The 22,878-nt window shown below is 40.1% G+C and overlaps 1 protein-coding gene across 3 annotated transcripts in view; it reads left to right on the forward strand.

Moving 5' to 3' along the window:
* agpat5 (1-acylglycerol-3-phosphate O-acyltransferase 5 (lysophosphatidic acid acyltransferase, epsilon)) overlaps positions 1-22,878 on the forward strand; it is a 103,151-nt gene that overhangs the window by 66,563 nt on the left and 13,710 nt on the right. Inside the window, exons 7-8 of one of the 3 annotated variants that reach the window (XM_067984012.1) lie at positions 12,748-12,835; positions 16,463-16,595. The exons of 1 other annotated variant lie outside the window; for it this stretch is intronic. In XM_067984012.1, the coding sequence (XP_067840113.1) occupies positions 12,748-12,835; positions 16,463-16,514 (140 nt within the window). In that variant the 3' untranslated portion in view covers positions 16,515-16,595. Of the gene's footprint in view, positions 1-12,747; positions 12,836-16,462; positions 16,809-22,878 lie in introns of those variants that run through there. One more of the 3 variants, XM_067984011.1, reaches the window with a different exon arrangement.

Consider the following 22,878-nt stretch of genomic DNA (forward strand, 5'->3'; position numbering starts at 1 on the left):
AACTTGAATCTTCCACATGGAGGCGAATAGCATAGATGCATTTAAGGGGGAAGCTGGATGAGTACCTGAGGGAGAAAGGGATATGTTGATAGGGTAAGATGACGTAAATAGAGTGATGATGTGGAGATGCCGGTGATGGACTGGGGTTGACAAATGTAAGGAATCTTACAACGCCAGGTTATAGTCCAACTGTTTTATTTGAAAATCACAAGCTTGCGGAGGCTTTCTCCTTCGTCAGGTGAGCGAGCGAGAAAGCCTCCGAAAGCTTGTGATTTTCAAATAAAACTGTTGGACTATAACCTGGTGTTGTAAGATTCCGTAAATAGAGTGGGAGGAGACTCATGTGGAGCATAAACACCAACATAGAATAGCCTGAATAGCCCGTTTCTGCGCTGTAAATTTTATGTAGTTAAGCGTTTAGCCCATTCATCCTTGTACTGATATTCCTCTGAATTAATCACGTTGATTTTAAATAAAATTTTGATTTATGTTTCTGTTTTGCAGTTTTGAAAGAGATTGGTGTATTCAAAGTTAATAGAAAAGCATGCCTCTAATTCAAAGCAGACTACAGAAGAGTGTAGTGGATTTATTTGCTACTTTTAAAGTATGGACAAACTAATGAGCTGCATGTTCAATTTGGAATGCAATTTATTAGAGTATCAATATATCTAAAACTGTAAAAGGTTCATACATGTATGTAGTCTATTAACATACAGTTTTTACATTGGATATTATCCTGTCAATGTGTTTTAACTAGATGAGTCCAGTGGTGATCTAAAAACAGAAAATGCTGGAGAAGCTCAGCAAGTCAGGCAGCATCTGTAGAGAAAGAAACAGAGTTAATATTTCAGGTCAAAGACCTTTCGGAGAACTGGGAACAGAGTTAATGTTTCAGGTCGAAGACCTTTCGTCAGAACTGGTGATTTGATAGCTTCACTGGGACTCTTATTAGGTGCACTCTTCAGAAGCAATTTGTACCATAAAATGTCCTAGAAATTATATATATTTTTATTTTAACGGTCTTTTAACTTTTCAGTCTATCCATTCTGTTAAACTAGATTGCAGTGTTTAAAGTTGGATATTTGTGTATTGAGTACACCACCGCAGTTTTCAAATGTAGCTGAAGTACAACTGGTACATTTTAATTTTTTAATCTAATAATTTTCATAGGTGCGTCTGTTCAGTAAGCCATGCTGCTGTCATTTAATTTACATATTTGAGAGTATTGGTAATGAAAAATTAGCATAAAACAGCTACTTTTCAAATCTGTAAAATACATATTTTTGGAGCAATGTTCTACAGCGTTCTGAGAATTGGAAGCACTCACTAGAGTGTTTGTTAGGTGGCACATGACCTTTTACGTTTGCTTCTAAACCATATTCTTGACCTTGACGTGTGGGGGTTTATTTTTGCTTAACTATGTTTGTTTTTTAATGGGCAAATTTAAAGTGGGAGTTTCAGACTTTATGTGCACTTCAACTAGTAGTCATTGACCATTTTTGGATAATTTGGTTCCCCTTTGGCTCAACTTGTCCTGGGAAAGCATTTAAAAATGAAGAAACAAGATTCTGTGGCAGTAAGGTTTTGTTTTTTTTTCTAAAGAAGAAGCATATTATATGGGTGCCAGTGATAATACTGCAGCCCTAAAATGTGGTAATCAACAGTAGTTATCACTTATTGGCCTGCACTGTAAAGCTTGTGAAATGTAATCATGGAAACAAATATTGAATTACTGATACCTTATGAGTTCTTTCCCCAGTAAGGAAGCCTGTCATAACTCATTTGTGCCTGCGCTGCTCATGATTTATGAGTCTCTTACGTTTGCAAAAATTTGCATAATGCACAATCATTTAATTTCATATCATTGACACAGTGGACTTCAAGGATATGTTTTTCCATGTAACTATTTGTTCCCAAAACAGGAGGTATCTCAGATTTCACAAAAAATCTCTTTAATCCCTTGTTAGCCTCTGGAATGTTTACTCATCTGCCTCTTTGGTTGCAGACTCCTCAAAGCAAATGCATATGTACGCCTCTTTCTGTTAAGGTGATTCTGATGAAGGGTCACACTCAAGGCACCAACATTTCTTTTTTCAAGCACAATGTATTTCCAGCATCTGTTTTAAATTCTAAAGAATGTCGGTGCTTGGGAGTTGGGCACTTTCTCCCCCTGTTTATTATCCAGTATCAACATCTCACACTCCCAGGCACGGTACAGCCAGCAATAGAGTAGCTTTGCATCAACCTCAGAACAGCACTGCCTACAGCACCAATGTCATTTTTCAATGTCTCCCGCAACTATTCCTTTGAGTGAGATTACCACTTAATGCCACCCACTGGAAACTGGGTAGAGATTGCCTAAACTCATCAGAAGTGCACACCCAGAGGGAGAGTTTTACCTTGCCCGTATATAGGCTGGATTTCAGCTCAGATTGTCGAAATGCCATCCACTGTGGTACCCAGTCCCCCGTTTCCCTCCTTTACTGAAAGCACCAAATCATGCTGGGATACATTTCTACAGGCACTAATAGTCTTCGAACGCCTCATCCAAGTGATCACTTTTGATACGTAACCTAGACAGATTGCCAGCAGCCTATTCAGAATGAGGGAGCAAGATATCACAGCTGTCCTTGCTCAGTGCCAGCACATGCATTGCCTAACTGGATTATTGGACAAATGTAAGGAGTCTTACAACACCAGGTTATAGTCCAACAGTTTTATTTGTACTGTTGGACGATAACCTGGTGTTGTAAGACTCCTTACATTTGTCCACCCCTGTCCATCACCGGCATCTCCACATCATGGATTATTGGATAATGATTAGGAAGCCTGACTTTTTATTTACCTTCCTAGCCCTGGAGCACTGAAGCTAATTGTGGTGCCCTACCATTGTCCCTACTAAAATCAGCTACCTTAGCACAGATCTGGGTTTGAACCTGGGAGCTTCCTGATCTGTTAGACTTGCTACCACAATGGCATTTACAGCTATTGTGGCACTCTTGTTAATTTATGTTTTAATTGAAAATGAGTGCATTTTTGTAACAATATGCCAAATTAAAAAGCTTTGAAGATTAAGAGCCATAGTGGGCAAAAGATTATTGGCTCGGAGTGTGTTTACCATGCTGTGGATATGAGAAAGAAGAATACAGTATAGTGACACATCCCATTACTAATTACATGCATCAAGGTTTCCTTTCTTTAATGTGTTGATGATTCAAGTATTTTTTCATTGAAGCTTTTTAGGTGCTGTTTTATTAACAGCTTATGTGAAAGCAACTTTTGATGTTTTGCCAGATTATCCATTCTTCCTGAATTGCAGACACAATTTCTTAATGAGAGAGACAGTTGCAAAACATCCTGTTGTTCCATAGGAGAAGGGACTTTTTTGGCATGCTAGGAGTTCAATGGTACACGTTTGATTGTAAAGAATGAAAATAATTCTTGTTAAACAGGAAATGCTTCAATATTGCCTGAAGAGTTTTTGCAATAGCTACTACTTGCATTCAGTTTAGCGCCATTAACAGAGTAAAATGTCCCAAAGCAGTCTACAGCTGTACAAACAGACAAAAAGTATTGGTAGAAGAGTCAAGGTAGATGACTAAAGATTCATGAAATAGCTGTTAAAATGGGGAGAGAGTATTGCAAATAAAAAAGGCTAAGACAAATGGACGCTTGCCGCCTATGGCTGAACAGGTGTGGGGCAAAGGAAGCAAGAATTGAAAGAGCAGAGGACATGCACAGGCACATAGACTTGGAGGAGATTGCAGAGATAGGAAAGGCCACGGTCGTGGATGGATTAATAAACAAGGAATAAAATGAAGTCATCAACCTGAAATGTTAACTGTTTCTCTCCACAGATGATGCCTGACCTCCTCAGTGTTTTCCAGTATTTTCTGTTTTTATTTCAAATTCTTAGCATCCGCAGTATTTTGCTTTTGATTAATAAACAAGGAATTTGAATTCCGTGCTTTAGAAGATGGGAACCAATGGATATTAGAGAGGGCTGGGTGATAGGGGATCAGGACTCAGTGCAAAATAGTCTGTAAGTGGTGAAGTTTTGGATAAGTTGGAGTTGATGAAGGATGGAACTTGGAGCTAGAGTGGAGAGCATTGGAAGAATCAAGACTGGAGATAACGAGCATGAATGAGAGGTTCAGTGATGATGAGGTACTGGTGGAGGTTGACGTGATCTGGACTGTAATGCAGTGAGATGTAGGATTTGGGGTTTCAGATTCAGCTCAAAGTCAGACAGGTTCAATCTGAATGAACATTCAGGCAGGGGTAGAAAGCCGAAGTTTTTGTGGGGGCCAACCAGAATGGCTTTAGTCTTACTGATGTTGAATTAGAGAAAATTTTTGCTTATTGATGATGAGTATAGTTTTGACGGTGATAGCAGAAAGGTACAATTAGGTGTTTCAAAGCATATATGAAAGCTGATCTCAAGCCTAAGGATGATGTGATTGAGGGACAGCATGTAGACAGGAAAAAGGTTGGAGCTTGGGATGATTGTACATGGATGGGAGGAGAGGCTATTGCAGGTGAAATATTAAATATGGTGATTGTGTGGCAAAAATCTAACATTGCATCGATACTGACAGAACATACTGGAACGCACAGTAGGTCAATCAACATTTGAAATTGAGGTTTTCATGTGGAATCCTTATCAGAACCAAAGGATCCAATCACAAATGTTAACCTGTCTTTCTATGCCAGCTTTAAGATGAGTGGGGAAGTAAAGGGACTATGTTGTAGCACTAAACAAGAAGGTTGTAAGTTTGATTCCTAGTTTGTTCTTAGTTGTCTTTCAGCAGCAGGAACAGTTTACTGTGGGTTGTATAAGAATAGTTAACTTGCAGATCAAACCGAAGACTTACAAATTGTTTATATGATTGATTAATTAATGTTGCTGTTTTTTTAAATTGGTATTGGATGTGGGCAGCATTGAGCTTGGCTGTGACAGCCTCCCAGTGATCAACTATCCTACCAACACTCACTGTCCAGCCTCAGATATGGTCACTTAGGCAAGGTACCAGTGGTTATCACTGCCCAAGGAATTATACCCCAGCATGAGTTTCTGCCTTCAGGAGAGGATAACATATATGTTATTCCTGTATGCTAATGTTATTCTTATATTGAAAAAGGGCGATAGAACGAGTCCAGGGAACTATAGACCAGTTAGCTTAATGGTGGTTGCAAAGATAATGCAATCTTTACTCAAAGATGTAATAGAAAAACATCTAGAAAACGAAAATATAATAGAGTAGTCAGCACGAATTGAAGAAGGGAAAGTCATGCTTGACCAACCTTATTAAATTCTTTGAAGGAGTAACAGAAAGAGTAGCCAAGGGTAATGCAGTAGATGTAATATATTTGGATTTTCAAAAGGCCTTCGAAAAGGTAGCACATTGTGGACTCATGACTAAGGTCAGAGCAAGTGAACTTAGGGGACAGGAAGCAGAATGGATAGCAAGCTGGCTAGAAAACACAGTAGGGGTTAAGGATAGCTACTCAGACTAACAAAAAGTGGGAGGTGGTGTTCCACAGGGATCAGTGCTGGGACCACTGTTGTTCACAATTTACATTAACGATTTGGACTCGGGAATCGGAAATACAATTGCAAAATTTGTGGACGACACGAAATTGGGGGGTGTAGTTAATACAAAGGAAGGATGCATTAAAATGCAAGAAGACATTAATAAGCTTGCAGAATTGATGTGTAATTGGCAAATGAATTTCAATATAGATAAGTGTGAGGTGATGCATTTTGGTAGGAAGAATAAGGAGGCCACATACTGCTTGGATAGTAAGAGTCTAAATGGGGTGGAGGAGCAAAGGGATCTCGGATACAGATACACACAAATCACTAAAAGTAGCCACACAGGTTACTACAGCCATACAAAAGTCAAATCAAGCACTGGGATTCATTTCCAGAGGGATAGAAGTGAAAAGCAGAGAAGTCATGTTAAACTTGTATAGAACCTTGGTGAGACCACACTTGGAGTACTGTGCACAGTTCTGGTCTCCATATTATAAAAAGGATATAGAGGCATTGGAGAAGGTGCAAAAAAGATTCACGAGGATGATACCAGAACTGAGTGGATATCCTGATCAGGAACGGCTGGGGCTCTTTTCTCTTGAAAAGAGAAGGCTGAGGGGTGACCTTATAGAGGTCATTAAGATAATGATAGGGTAGACATAGAGAAAATGTTTCTACTTGTGGGGGAGCCCAAAACTAGAGATCATCAACATAAGATAGTCACTAATAAATCCAATAGAGAATTCAGGAGAAACTTCTTTACCCAAAGAGTGGTAAGAATGTGGAACGGCTACCACAAGAAGTAGTTGAGGCAAATAGCAGAGATGTATTTAAGAGGAAGCTAGATAAGCACACGAAGGAGAAAGGGATAGAAGGGTATGCTGATAGGGGTAGATGAAGTCGGGAGGGTGGAGGCTTGTGTGGAGCATAAATGCTGGCATAGACCATTTGGACCAAATGGCCTGTTTCTGGGTTGTAGACTCAACGTAACTCTATGTAAAATTGTACAGGAGGAAAATAGTGTACAAGATTTGACAATTAACATGTAGCATTTCTTCCTGAGGCCAATAGGTCGAGCTGCAGATTAGGACCTTTATTGTGCAGAACCAGGAGTCTCATCGTGTATCAAATCATAAGAATGCCTATAAATTTTTATCTGATCACTTCACATTTCTGTTGCTGTTGACCTCTGTTTATGTTGAACTAGGTGTCTGGGTTGATGTGGAATCTACGTAACTAGTATGACCAGAAATTGCATTGTGAGGAAAAGCAGGTCCACAGATGTTGCAACTGCATACCATGACACCAGTTGGCCCACATATGTTAATATCTGGCAGTGGCAGAGCCATTTGTGTCAATCTCACAAGAAGTACTTTACTGATATCCACTTGTGTAGCTGAGAGTGTATTCTGCTTGGCTGATTATCAGATGGTTAGCTGGAGACAGACAGGCTGGAAGACCTGTCTGATGTCTTCGATCCCTACTGTGAGTGCCAACTGTATTTTTGTAAAACACCATTTTGCTTTTGAAAATAAAAACAGAAAAAAAACTGGATTCTCTCAGCAGGTCAGGCAGCGTTCATGGAAAAACACCAGTTAACATTTCGAGCTATTGGCTCTTCCTCAAGACTAGGAGATATTACAGATGAGAGCAGCATTTTAAAAAGAAACACAGTGAGGGAAAGGGAAAAGGGTAGCAAATCATACAGGAAAAGAAATAGAATGACCTGTGAAGTGTTTGGGTGGAGGACAGGAGGTGATTGACTGGCAGACGCGATGATGATAGCAGGAGGCATAATGAGAGAAATCGAAGACAAGACAAAGGGGTGGGGGGGTTGCGGGCAAGTCGGAGGACATTCTCGCGGGTCTGCATCTGGTCCTGGCGAAGACAGCCACTCGCAGGTCAAGGATGACAGCAGCGGGGAGGGTAACTCTGGTTGTCCGCCTGCCTCTCTTTCGTTGGTTAGTCTTTGCCTGGGTGGCCTGGGAAAGGGAACATGCGGTGTCCACTGGTACGCTTGGGGCCTTCCGCGACCGGTGGGCACCACAAGGCATAGAGTGTCTGAGCGACACTGATAATATGATTTAAATTGAGTGTATTTTAGTTTAATTAGATTTTATGTTTAAATATATTAGTGGTGCCTCCTCAGTTTGAGGGGGCACTTGTGCAGTTGCCTTTTGGTTAGTGACACTGGGGCATCCATCAGTTTATTTATAGATAAGCAATTGAAGCTCCTCCTTCTCTGCAAACTCCACATTTAAATAACAAAGTGAATGACATCATCAGACAAGGTTAAAACATTTTTTTGGTTACCTGATACAGAATGTATGACTAGCTAAAGGGGGAATAGGTCGAAAGGGAAGCATAAAAACCGGCAAGGCAGAGCAGGCCTTCAGCATCTCAGGAGTCTGGTGGTATATGGGGGGGAAAGAAGCAGGTTGACAGCAAGGGCACAGATCACCCCACCAGTTGTGTTCTGACGGAGTGCCCATCCCAAGTACCAACCCGCTCCTTCCCCCATCCTTGGAAACCATGATGTGGAGATGCCGGTGATGGACTGGGGTTGACAATTGTAAACAATTTTACAACACCAAGTTATAGTCCAGCAATTTTATTTTAAATTCACAAGCTTTCGGAGGCTTTCTCCTTCCTCAGGTGAATGAATGCATTTTTCCACATCGTTCACCTGAGGAAGGAGAAAGCCTCCGAAAGCTTGTGAATTTAAAATAAAATTGCTGGACTATAACTTGGTGTTGTAAAATTGTTTACAATTGTCATCCTTGGAAACACTGCACGCCTGCTCCACATTGCCAGCAATGACTGCCAGAGAGAAAACGGGTGTTTTGGTTAAGGTCCTAAGTAGTTAAAGTTAACATTAGGGCCAAAGGGCTGCAAAGTGCCTTGTAGAAAGATGAGCTGTTGTTTGTCGAGCTTACATTGAGTTTCATTTGCCAGTTCTAACTTGTACCTCTGTTCTGCATCTTATGTCGAAGTAGTCTTGTGGAGCTCTGTGGACCATTATGAATACTCACATATAAGAGTTATAGTACTGATGCTAGTCTAGGTTTTGTATTATGAAGAGAGTTAGCGAAGTCAGTGTGCCAAAAGTTTTGTTAAAATTAGTGCAAGCTACTGCTTTGTAGTTTATAATCTTAACCACAGTCTGGCATGTTTATTCTTCCAATTTTCAAAGTTTAGAAGGCTACTTAGACTTTGTGTCCTGTCCAGTAGGCTAAATATTGTAGGAAAAGTTTCTGTTCAACTTCTGGACAATACCAGAATATATGAGAGTATGTGAGAGAAAGGAGAAAGTATAGTCCAACTTCAGTTTCTAGGGAACAACAGCTTGCTTTGTGGAGTGGTCCTTGACATTTACCATGAGAGAAACATCTGAGTAAAACCCCAAAACACAACACCTCCTGGGATGTAATCTGCTTATTTATTTACTATGAATATTTATACCAAGCACCTCCTTGAGCAGTATGACCGACATCAGAAACTCCTCGTGGAGAAATGAGTCTGAACCTGCATCTAAGAATTTCATGGCTCAGTGCCATGGAATATTAACATATTATAGCTATTGTTTGAGTTATATGTTGGTTTTTAAAAAATATAGATCATTAGTTTTGTTTGTAGATGCTAAACTGAGCAAATCAACTTGTTTTGTCGACCGTTTTCTTTTTGTAATTCATTTAACTAGGGTGCAGTACACTATTGTGTAACTGACTACTGGCTATGTAGCACCAGATTTTATTCTGCAGCTCATTATTCTGCTGCTGCCATTTACAGCTACTGATCAATCTTTTGTTTCTTAACCTGTCCCAATACCACCCTCCTTCCCTTGCACTATCATCCCTTTTGTCATTTAATCACTCGTGCCCTCCACCCTATCACAAACCTTCCCTTTTTGTTTTTCCCTCCCCTCCCCTCCCCTCCCACCCTTTCCCAGGCTCTGTACTTACTTAAAAACTTTAACTCTTTTAACATCATCCAGTTCTGACAAAAGGTCTTCGACCTGAAACGTTAACTCTGTTTCTTTCTCCACAGATGCTGCCTGACTTGCTGAGCTTCTCCAGCATTTTCTGCTTTTATTTCAGATTTCCAGCATCCGCAGTATTTTGCTTTTGGCTCATTAATCTGTTTTGTTGCCAATCAAGATCTTGAGTCAAAAATTTCAGCCATGATATGTAATTGATGTGGTGGAAGCTCAAGGGTTTCTGAGAATGGAATGTACTGTGGTTACTTTTACTATTCTCCATAGAAACGCTTTCTCATGGGTGAACAGATTTTAATCAATCAACATGAGTTGCATTAGAGCTGGTTTAGACTTGATCTGATTTAATTAAAACCTAATGTATTATTTAATGAGTTCATTCTTGTTCATGGGAAAACCTTTCAGTGGCTCATTGAAACATGTTGAGGTTTAGCATACAAAGATGTTGGTACTGTATAGTGCCCTCTAATGTACAACAAGCTTTAAGAATTGGCAACAAAATTACTTCAGTTTGAAAGAAACTCATGTAATTTGACATTTCATTTGCGTTATGTATGATACTACATAAGGATTTGCTGTATTGCCAACCTTCTGCTCAGACATTTTCTGAAGATTGTTAACTGAGAAGAAAAACAGGCCAATATGATACACACTACATGATTGGGTGGTGAAAATATAAGCTCCATAGGCTCTCTAGGGTGAGGTGTAGGACCCTGAGTCAAGTAAAAGCAGGCTATAATTTAAGGTGAAAAAAATGGCCATTTGGAGATTGTGTTGATGGGCAGCACAGATCTCTTTCTACCTCCAAATTTAATTCAAGTTGGTTCTTTCTGGATATTGTGACTTTCTCGCTACCTGCTTGTCCTTTTGAAAGGAGAGCTGAAGTGTGTGGATAACTTGGCCTGTGGGAGTAGGCTTCTTAAAATTGAGTATCACTTTTTAAGTTTTGATTGGCAAGTTAGTTTTTTTGCTTATCAAATATGTGGATTCAGTAACATATTGGTGAATTAATGTTTGTTGCTGTGAAAGCTGATTTTTGCATTGTAAAACTTTTATTTCCAACTCGGTTTCATAATTATCTTGCTGTTCTGCTTGCAATTCCTTTTGGGGTTCCAATGACACTCCTAGAATTTAAGGAAAAATAATCGTCGAGGGAACAAAGTAGGCAGGATGACTGTACCTCGGGGTCTGTGGGCGATCACTTTGGCAATTTTTTCTGGGCCTGTCATTTTTCCTGGAATCCGGTCTTTTGTACCTTCCCTTCACAGATAACTTGTCCCACCGAGACTCTTCCTGACATGTAGTTTACTACTGCATTAAACTTGTATGTGACTGGATCTTTCAAAGCACCACTAGTAACAAATGCCAAATCAGTCAGTTGCCTGTCCACAGATTTTTGAGAGTGAGAAACCCTATTTGCATGAGGCAAAGCATTCATTCATTCATTAGTTCAACAGGGCACAATGGGCCAAATCTTGCTGGAGCGGGGCATCTTGCCATGTACGCTGTTGAACTTCTTCTTGCGCCCTTCAGCTGGAAAAATTTTTGTGCCGCAACTTGCTGGAAGTGTGAGCTGATAACGGGGCAAAGGCAATGAGGCATCTGGGAGCTTAAGTGAACAGCGGGACAAACAGTGTCTCTCCTTAAACAATGAGATTTAAGGATTGAGAAAGAAACAGGAACGACTGAGAAGGAGGGTGAATTACAGTCAAATCAAATGTGACATTTTTAAAATCTCTAACAACAATTTACTACATACAGGACTGAGATTGAACAGTTTAAATTGTTCCCTTTATGGGCCAGAGAGGTTGATTGGCATTGCATTAAGAATTATCATGTCATTAAGCGGGTACTTACATTTTTAATCACCAGCCCTAACTTTCTGTTGCGAGTTTAATGGGCCATTGATCAAGCAAATCCAGCAAGTTCTTAAAAATAATGGGGAGGCTAAGGGCGAGATGCAGTTTGTGCAAAGCAAATGGCAGAGCGGCTTAAATCGACCAGCAAGTTCTGGAGATTCAGAACTCATGGCGTATCTCTTAATCCCCTGGGGTGGCAGTCAATCTGCGCACAGGAAGAACCCACAAACAGCAAATGAGTGAAGACTGGATGATCTGTTTTTGATGGTGATGGTTGAAGGAGGAATATTGACCAGGACACCGGGAGAGCACCCTGCTTCTCTTTGAATAGTGCCATTGGAACTTTTACGTCCACTTGAGCAGGCAGGTGGGGCTTCAGTTTAATGCATAATCTGAAAAGATGACCCATTTAACAATGCAGTACTCCCTCAGTACTTCACTGAAGTATCAGTCCAGATTATGTCCTGAAGTCTCTACTGTGACTTGATAGGTAAGCAGCAGGACTTAAATGAGTTTGTGTGTATAAGGAGCGGACCTCAAGCTGCCAGCTGGTGAAGAGAGCTTTGGAGAAGTGAGAAGGTGAAGATGATGTGTTTAATGTTTTCAGCAGTGATGAGTGAGTTATGTATGGACAGAGATAGGTGGTGGAAGTAGCAGTCTTGGTGATGGATAGTGTAGGAGTTTGTAGCTCAGCTCATAGTCAAACAGGACACCAAGGTTGTGCATCATCAGGTTTACTCTGAGCGAGTAGCCAGGAAGTGGTATGAAATCAGAATCCAGGGTTTCTGGTGGAGCCATACTGGATGACTTCAGTCTTGCCAATATCCAGTTGTAGAAAGTTTAGCTTTTCCACTCAACAGTGCTTCAGTGACCCAAATAAAAGATAGCATCAATCAGCAGCTATTACCACTTTACAACAAAGGGCAAATAAGCTTTAAGAAGTTTCTAGGAAGGGTTCAGCCGTTTATTTTCTCAGCTTTCAATTGACCAGGTCTGATTTCCCTTGTGTAAACTGCACCATTTCTCGTCAATCTCTATTGTACATGGAGGGAAGAATGAACATGAACACACACACACACACACACTTCAATTCCACTTTTTAAAATTTGACATCATTGATTTTCACCATTATGTTATGCATAGCACGTTGTCTAACATGATTTTAAAAATGTTAACTAGATATAATTCAATAAGAATCAAATAAGGAACATAATATGGAAAAACTGCAAATGCTGGAAATCGGAAATAAAAATAGGAAATGCTGGAAATACACTGCAGTTCAGTTTGTTTTGATGAACGGTACATAACCAAAACTTCATAACCTGTCTTTTCTCTTAATGCATGCTATGTCCTTCCAGCATTTTCTGTTTCAAGAATCAATTTGATTATCAGACCAACCAGCACCAACAAAATTTCAACCCGACCTTCAGATGTGGAGCTTTTCAGGTATTTTCATTGCCAGAATTTTAAGTTTAACTATATTTCATGTTTGCCTGTCAGAATTAGATTAAGAGATCAGATCCTGTGAAAAGGTCGGCTGTGTTAACAAGGGGACTGGTCCTTATCTCAATCTCACCCATACTCTGAAGGTACACCATCTTTCTTCTCACTTCCAGTGTCTCAGGTCCCCTGAAGCTTTCTATCTCTCTATCTATAACTGTTTTTCCCCTGACGCTCTGTTTCCTGCACTGCTGCTTTGCTCCCATCACTTCGGTTTATTTCTATGTTCGTTTTCCCTATTCAAACCTACATACTTAATCCATTCCGGCTGTCTTTGTATGCTTTCCAAAATGTGCAACCTTCGTTTCTGGGTTTTTCACATGCTGGCTTTTCTGGTCTTTGAAAAAGATTGATGGCAGCCTTCTGGGCCTGCTACACTGTGCTCATGCTCAGACATTGCAGGAAAAAAAGTGCTATTTGGCCTCCTGGAAGATGAAAAAATATTTGTCGGGAAATTGGCAATCATCCCACTCGTGTTGTAATAGTTACGCCGTGGAAAAGAAACAAATGCATTTGTGTACGGTGCGTATGATGGTTATGTCAGGGAATTGTTTCCAGTCAGTACATCTTCAGGAAATATACTTCGAAAATTGCCATCAGTGAGTTGCAGATAATTCTTGAAGTTCATAAGTTTACACAAAACTTACTTGATACAGGGTTCTGCACTCTTGAGTAATCACACTGTAGGTAGCACTTCTCCCCTGTGCGAACAGAGCACTTATCCCTATCTGGATGACTGACCCTAAGAACTGTCATTGGAGCAGCTAAAACTAATTTATACAAAAAAATCCTAAAAAAAAAATCAGCTATATCATTAAAGTTATGAAGTTTCAGCTAATTTCCACCCAGAATTCAATCAAAGTCCAATTCCATATGGAATTGGGTATTGTATCTTTAATAGCTATTTTGATGGTAGTATCTTGAAATGAATTTTACATGCATCTGTTAATGTTATTGACTGCAATTTTTGCATTTTCAAAATGCCCACCTTCATATATGCCACTTACAATTTGAATTAGACATATTGGTAGCTACTTCACAGCAGATGACTAATCGATTTATGCTTTCCAGCAGCACCAAGAAGCTGTAAACTGGATTAATTATTTTCTAAATAGGATGCAGAGGTTAGTTACCTATCATAAACATTCTAATTGGATGGCTGTGATTAATCTTTATAATGTTAATTAACTTGGTCAAGGTAATTAGAATGTCTAAATTTACAAATGACAACGTGGAGCAGAAAAGGAAGATGTACCTCTGAGGCAGCTGTCTTATATCACCAAGAGAGTGGAGATGTCTGGACTGGGAAGTCCTTATTAGCAATTTCTGTAACACATTGCACATTTATTTCCTTCCTCTTGGGTTTTCTCCCTTTAGATATTTATTTGCACAGCCTGCCATGCCTCCAGAATGGCACTGTTTTGAGAATTGATCCAGAGGTATGACTTGAAGAGAGTACTACCCAGTTTCTCCAAAGAAAGGTTTCCACGACCTTCCAGCCCTTCCCCTCTTTTCATTCCTCGGAATATTTATTTTTCAATCTTTTAAGCTCAGTGGTTCTTTGAACTGACGGTGCACTGTCTTTCATGGGTAATGTTTGTGTGGGAAGTGCTTTTGTGTTAAGAGAGGTGTTTCACAAGCCTTTCAAATCAGCTGTACAAGCACAGATCAAAACATAGAGCAAGAATGTGTAGAAGGTCCTTCAGTGAAATATAAATGACAGTAAATAACAAAACCATAAATGACATTACATTTTAACAACTGCCGCAATTTTACACCACTATTACTGCATGTTTTATATATATTCACTTCCTAATTCCTCCAGTATCATGACAGATTTCTTCAAAAGAAACCTAGTTATTGTGATATGTACATAAAGGAAATTTCTTAGATTGTACAGCAGGTGATAGATGTTGCATTGGTGAAAATTAGTCAATGGAATTTTATTACAAGTGTTTATTATCTGTACATACTTATGGGTTATGACTTTTACATGATTGGAAGTATGTTTGTTGTATTCTGTTTGTTCAAGGGGAAACTATATTTCAGATTCAACTTTTTCAAAGATACCTGGTTAATTACACCATTGTGACTAGTCAGTCCAGATTTTTAGCATCTTTTATGTATACTACATTGATTTGCAGCCACACAAACCATGCACAGTGGATCATTAAATAGCAGAGTGCAGGTTTCTTACCAGCCTCCATATTTTAGTTCATAAATTAGATTTATAAGTGGGAAAATTTTCATGTTATATAAAGGTGTGGAATAGCACAGCAATGTACATTTATATAGTACCTTTAATGTAAAAATAAAATGTCCCAAGGCGCTTTAGAGATGTGAGGGAAAAAAATTGACATCAAGCCAAAGAAGGGAGCTATTAGGAAAGGTGATGAAAAGCTTAGTTAAAAATGTAGGTTTTAAGTAGGGTTTTAAAGGAAGGGAGGGACTTGGAGAGGCAGGGGAATTTAGGAGGGGATTCCAGTGCGTGAGAGCCTCGACGGCTGAAGGCAGATCAGGCAGTGGTGGGGCGACGAGAGGGGGCATGCACAATAGGCTGGAGTCAAAGGGACACAGAATTCTGGGGGGAGGGTGTTGTGGCACTGGAGGAAGTTACACAGATAGGGAGGGATAAAGCCATGGAAGTATTTAAACACTAGGGTGGCAATTTTAAATTTGAGCAGTTGGAGGACCGGAAGCCCAGGTAGGTCAGCAAAGACAGGTGTAATGGGCAAGCCAGAATTCATGTAGCATAAGATACGGGCAGCGGAGTTTTGGATGAGCTGAAGTTTATGGAACGTGTAGGATGTGATGCGAACTAGGACAGTATTGGAGTCATCAAGTCTGGAGGTGACAAGAAGCATGGATGAAGGTTTCAGTAGCAGATGGGCTGAGGTAGGGGAGGAGATTCATAATGTTACAGAAGTGGTAGGCAGCCTTGGTGGTGGAGCGGATATGGTGTCAAAAGCTCAACTTGGTGTTGAATGGAATCCTGAGGTTCAGCCTCAGACAGTGGCTGGAAATGGGGTGGAGTCGGTGGCGAGCGCATGGAATTTGTGGCGGAGGCTGAAGATGATGACTTTGGTCTTCCCAATGTAGATTAATCAGGATTAAGCATAGAATGTAATCATGGTTGAGAATATCTATTAATGGGGATTAAGTACAATTTGTACTGATGGTGAATAACTATGACTGAGGATTAAGCACAGTGTAACAATGGTGAGGAAGGTCTATTAATGGGATTAAACCTAGATTGTAACTTTGGGGAGTGTTTAATAATGGAGTGATATTTAGAATGCACTGATGGTGTGGAAGGTTTATTAATGGTGATTAGCCATAGTCTATGATTGTGGTGGGGAGTGTCTATTAATCATGATAAGCTGTCGTATGTCATGATGATGAAGAATGTCTATTAATGAGGATTAAGTATAGTTCTAATGATGGGAAATGTATGTTACTAGGAATTAAGTACAGTTTGTAATGATGGGGAAAGGGTGTTGAGGTTAAGTATTACATTTTCAAATTGGTGACTTGTCCAGCCTGAAGATCTTCACACCAATTTTTCCTTTACAGGTCCCCTTTGGGCACTGATAGGTGCAGCATACTGGAGATCTCCTGTGCCTGAGAGGAGGATTTCCCACAACTTTCGTGGCCCAAGTCATTTACATGGCTTTGGTGCTGATGCAAGCCCACCCCCTTTGAGGGGTGGAGGCAGGCAGAGCCAGAAGCATAGCACCAGGCTTGAAAGCAGTGCTGCTGGCATCGGGCCTTCTCATTACCTGATGCCATTGGGCTTTGTCTTTGTCAAGTCACCTGGGAACTAAGCATACCTAAGCACAATTAATTACTTTCCCCTCTTGTATGATCGATTTTCTCATGTATTGTCTTTACAGAACAGTAAAATTACTGTCAAAATGAATACTGATCTGTCTTAATTGTTTGTGGCAGGGAAGATATTTTGCTTCAATAAATCATTTGTAATCTCATGCAATTGAATTGGGATTACGATTCATGATCGTAAATAGAGCTTTACAGCACAATCATAAAGTTTATAATCTCTTAAAAGCACCGCAGGCAATATTATGCTTCCAGATACACTTCTTCCATGGCCTGCAAAGTAAAACATCAGAGCAATGTAGCTGCAACAATGTCCATTTTCACTCTTCTGTTTTTTTTTGCTGGCTAATAAATTCAATCTTTGGATTTGGTTTTCTGCCAGTGAAACATTTTACGCAGTTGCTTCCACCTCCAAGATGGATGACTGAAGCCAGGAGGAAGCAAAAAAAATACATACCGGGTTTAAAAATCAAACACACAAGATACAAGAAGGCAAAATTAAAATTTAGATTAAAGATTTTAAAAAAAGACGGACCATTGGAAAATCAACGACTGTTGGGAAAGAGGTACGTTTAGGATGAGCAGAATTCAAATGTTTAAAATGTATTTTTCATTAGAATTGTTTATTTTCATAATTTGGGTTTAATACTGTAATGGAGCTACTTCTGACACACGAGTCTTCAATTTTGATTTTATTTTTGTCGTAGCGTTAGCTACAATATGAGGAGAAAACAGAGAAATGGGGGTTGGGGGATATGAATCTATCACACTGTACAGCAAAATAGGAACATTACAAAAAATAGTTAGTTTAAACATACGTTTAATAGTCAAACATCCAAGTCAAGATTGAGTGATCTACAATAAAAACAACAAATGCTGGAAATACTCAGCAAGTCAGGCAGCATCTGTGGAGAAAACAAGCAGAGTTAACATTTCAGGTCGAAGATCTTTCGTCAGAACTGGAAGAAGTTAAAGATTTAACAGTTTTTAAGCAAGGACAGAGCCAGGCAATTGGGTGGGAGGGAGGGAGGGGAGAGGAAAGAACAAAAGGGAAGTTCTGTGATAGGGTGGAGGGCAAGAGTGATTAAATAACAAAAGGGATGATGATGATGCAAGGTAAGGAAGGTGGTAATGGGACAAGTAAAGAAACAAAAGATGGGTCTCGAGGAGCTGTAAATGGCAACAGCAGAACCAGGCAAAAGTGGGGGGGAGGGGGAAGAACACCTGTTGTCTGAAAAAATGGGATGTTGAGTCCAGAAGGTTGCAAAGTGCCGAATCGAAAGATGAGATGCTGTTCCTTGAGCTTCCGTTGAGCTTCATTGGAACAGTGTAGGAGGCCAAGGTCAGAGTAGGAGTGGGACGGAGAATTAAAATAGTAAGTGACCGGAAGCTCGGTCACGCTTGCGGACTGAGCGGAGGTGTTCAGCAAAGCGATCACCCAATCTGCAATTGGTCTCTCCATTGTAGAGGAGACTGCATCATGAACAGCGAATACAGGATACTAAATTGAAAGAAGTACAAGTAAATCACTGTTTTACCTGGAAGGAGTGTTTGGAGCCCTGGATGGTGGGAAGGGAGGAGGCGAAAGGGCAGGTGTTGCGTCTTCTGCGCTTGCACAGGAAAGTGCTGTGGGAGCGGTTTTGGGGATGATAGAAGAGTGGACCAGGGTGTCACGGAGGGAACGGTCCCTTCAGAATGCTGAAAGGGAAGATGTGTTTGGTGGTGGCATTGCATTGGAGATAGTGGAAATGGCGGAGGATGATCCATTGAATGTGGAGGCTGGTGGAGTAGAAGGTGAGGACAAGGGGGATCGTATCATAGTTCTGAGAGAGAAGGGAAGGAGTGAGGCAGGTGTTTCCAGCATTTCCTGTTTTTATTTCACATTTCCAGTATCCGCAGTATTTTGCTTTTGATTGAGTAATCTACAGTAATGTCAAAAGATGAATAAGTTGGGAAATACTATAAAGGCATTTATCGTATTGAACAAGGACCAAGATGGGGAGAACCTTCGGAAACCAAGCCAGGCCTCATATCGCCAGAAGTGGCTGAGATCAGAATAACAAGTTATGAAGTTTGCATCAAGAAAGATCTCAGATGTGGTTATCATGGTTCCAAAGGATCATTCCAAAAGGATGGACCAAGTACCTGGGCCAAAAACTGTGGGCATCACCACTTCATGCTGAAGATAAAAATCAGAGGAAAATGGGAAAACTATAAAATGAGAAGGAAAAGGATTGGTTCCAGCCAATGTGATTGAAGGGGCAAATACACAGCTCCATCCCTCCCTCAGATCTCAGCACCGATAATCCAATTTTGACTTATTAAAATATAGCATTTTTGTTAGTGGTTAATTTCATACATTCTAACAATATAAAAACCTACTTTTGCGTCAAGTCACAGTTAAGAACTGCAGTACTTGCAGATTAAGTACAGGAGTAAGAGTTGATTAGAGAGAAGTCCTGGAGTGGAGCTTGAACCTACACCCTTCTGACTCTGAGATGACAGCACGACTTACTGAGCTGTTGCCGGAAAAAACGGGGATATAATTATTCTTGAATAATGTCGAAATAGTTAGGGAACGAGCGTAAGATCTGGATGTGTAGTAGACTCGATACTTACCACACTCAGACATTGCAAAGCAACAGTTAAAGAAGCAAACAAAATGCTACGCTATATTGCTGAATCATTGCAGTAAAAGTCTGAGGCTGTCATGCTAAAGGCATATAATTCTCTAGTTCAGCTGCAGCTTAAAACTGCAATTAGTTCTGATCACCGAGGCACCAGGAAACATCCACCCGTTGAAGCAGTTCTGCAAAAGATCTAGAGGCTAATCCTAGTGTCAGAGAACTTAAGTTAGGAAAGATTAGCAAAATTTAGACTCCAGTCTTGAAAGGAGATTAATGAGAGGAGACTTCATGAAGGTGTATGATACGAGGTAGGATACAAAGGAGGTATATGAAACTAGGTAGAATACAAAGGTTAGAGCAGTGTTTCAAATTAAACCAGGAGATCTCCCTGCTCTTCCAAAAATTGCCATGGGATCTTTTATGTCAACTTTAAAGGCATGACTGCAGGACAAGGGAATATAGGTACGAATAGTGACTAATACCTAGAATGGTTTTCTAGGTAGGGTAGTGGAGGCAAAAACTTTGGATTAATTTAGGAGACCATTACTTCTTGTGATGAGAGAAATTATATTATTCTCTGGAAGGATGAGCTAGTTGGGCCGATTGGCCTCCGCAATTTGTACTTGGCTGTGTGGTCTCGTTGTCTTTGAACGATGTGAATGCATTCAACCAGATACCAAAAGTGGATTAATTGTACAAGGCATTGTGAATCCAGTGTGAGATTTTTGGTGCATCTGATACATGCAAAACCATGTGCTGACCCAGCTGAAAGTTATATGAAAGTTCCTTGGCATATATTATTTGCTTTTTTTTTGCTTAATACTGGCCTCAGTCCAACAACTGATCATTTTGAGTGTTGCCAGTTTTACTTCTCTAATTTTTATAGCATGGGAAAAGTAACTTGAAGTGGCACATAGAGAGAACACATTTACTTCCAATATAAAGAAACCAAATACTGAACAACTGAATAATGTCCTGGCGTTGCCAACTTTGGCCTGAGAACATCTGGATAATGTCATTTTCACTGTTTTTGATTTTTTTTTTTAATTGCATGTTTCAGACAATTGCTTAAATTACAGAATAATGAAAGAGCTGCCACAGTTATCAGTATGTTTTTAGAATGTATATGCAAAATGGAAATATTTCACTGGTAAGTGACAGCTATTTCCCAGTGCTGTTTTTGCACAGTAGTTCTTCATAGATCTTAAACTGCAGAGTTATTGATGAATGGTTTAATGGTAGGGAGGTAATATGTCTGCTTAAATAAATATAACAGTAAGTGAAATGCTCCAAACCTGGTGTTCCCTGATGGCCTAATGTGTAAAGGCACTGCCTGGTGTAGTACTAAGCCTACAAAGATTTGATTTTCATTCTGTACTATTAGCTGATCTTAAAACAGTTGGATTGCTACGTCTGACCTCTCAGCCCCAGGGCTAGGGAAGGAATAGTTGGGCTTGGTTCCCATTCCTATTGGCATTCAGTTACTCCAGGAAAGTATGCAAGTATTGACATGTAAGGATAATATAAGGTTTGGCTGTGATGCCTTTCATGGTCAATGCTCACTGTCCAGGTTCGCACACGAAGAATAGCCATTTGGGTGAGATGCATTTGCCCCAACAAAGGGGAGGAAAGAGAACTAGGAAAAATTGCCATACTGAGACAGTGATTCCATTCAAGTGGGGAATGGTGCAGAATGGACTTTGCAGTGTGGGGGAAGAGAAAATCAGAAAGAAAAATTATACTCAGTACTTCCTGGTGACTGACCATAAGACCATAAGAGATAGGAGTAGGAGTAGGCCATTCAGCCCCTCGAGCCTGCTCCACCATTTAATGAGATCATTGCTGATCTGATTTTTACCTCAACTCCACTTTCCTGCCCTTTCCCCATATCCTTTTGACTCCCTTGCTGATCAAAAATTTGTCTAACTCAGCCTTTAATTGTAAACAATTTTACAACACCAAGTTATAGTCCAACAATTTTTATTTGAAATCTACAAGCTTTCGGAGGCTTCCTCCTTCCTCAGGTAAATGTTCAGGAGCCTGAACATTTACCTGAGGAAGGAGGAAGCCTCCGAAAGCTTGTAGATTTCAAATAAAAATTGTTGGACTATAACTTGGTGTTGTAAAATTGTTTACAATTGTCAACCCCAGTCCATCACCGGCATCTCCACATCAGCCTTTAATGTATTCAATGACTCAGCCTCCACAGCTTTTTGGGGTAAAGAATTCCAAAGACCCTCTGGGAGAAGAAATTCCTCCTCATTTCCGTCTTAAACAGGTGACCCCTTATTCTGAGACTATGTCCCCTAGTTTTAGATTTCCCCATGAGAGGTAACATCCTCTCAGCATCTACCCTATCGAGTCCCCTCAGAATCTTGTATGTTTCAATAAGATCTCATCTCATTCTTCTAAACTCCAATATGTATAGACCCAACCTGTTCAATCTTTCCTTATAAGACAACCCTTCCGTACCCGGAATCAACCTAGTGAACCTTCTCTGAACTGCCTCCAATGCAAGTATGCCCTTCCTTAAATATGATGTGGAGATGCCGGTGATGGACTGGGGTTGACAAATGTAAGGAATCTTACAACACCAGATTATAGTCCAACTGTTTTATTTGAAAATCACAAGCTTTCGGAGGCTTTCTCCTTCATCAGGTGAGCTTACAATACCTCCTGTACCTGGTGCCCTTAAATCAGGGCACCAGGTACAGGAAGTATTGTAAGCAGCTAACCCTCTTGGCTGCAGAGCTGTCTGACCCGGGATAAAATTACAGAAAAAGGGAAGAAAAGCACCCCAGATAGCAAAAAAATAAATAAATCAGAAATAAAAATGAGTGAGAATGATATCATGGCTGGGCTCTGAAATAGTGATGTTATAAGGAGGCAAGGGAGCACGAGATAATTTCCAGCCATGCATAAAAGCTGGAATTGATTTATGTGGTAAGAATAGGAGTATTTTCACTGAAACTAAGTTTCACAGGATTTAATGGTATTACTGTTTTTCTTTGATATTTAGAGTCTTGAGCAAAAATTGAAAGTAATACAGATACGTGACTGGAAGTGCCTGGTAGATGTCACATTGTATCATCAAATTACATGTCAATGCTTTTTCAAGATTTGAAAAGGTCTTGGATACAGAAGGCTAAGAAATAGCTTGCAGGAAAATGGAGATAATGCTATTTCCCGAAGGAAGCCAGACGCTGTGCAACTATTCCTGTCATCCAGTGGAAAAAAAGTCTTGATAGCCCCAGAGGATATCAATGGAGAATTTTCTGAATTCCATCCTCCTCCTTTTCCTCAGACCCATAATGCCAAACAACGACAGAGTTTATGTGAGTGGACTCCATGGGTGAATGACTTCTACTGGATTTACCAAGGAGTAATTTAGGATCGCTTCCACATTGCAGCAACATGTTGTAAGGGAGAGAAAAGAGGCCACCATTGGCAGGACAGTGTAATTAAGCACAATAAGTTTACATAGGCAATTTTCCATTATAAACGTGGACGTAGGAATTTATAATG

The sequence above is a fragment of the Heptranchias perlo genome, chromosome 5 (assembly GCF_035084215.1).
Source record: "Heptranchias perlo isolate sHepPer1 chromosome 5, sHepPer1.hap1, whole genome shotgun sequence".
Lineage (NCBI taxonomy): Eukaryota > Metazoa > Chordata > Chondrichthyes > Hexanchiformes > Hexanchidae > Heptranchias > Heptranchias perlo.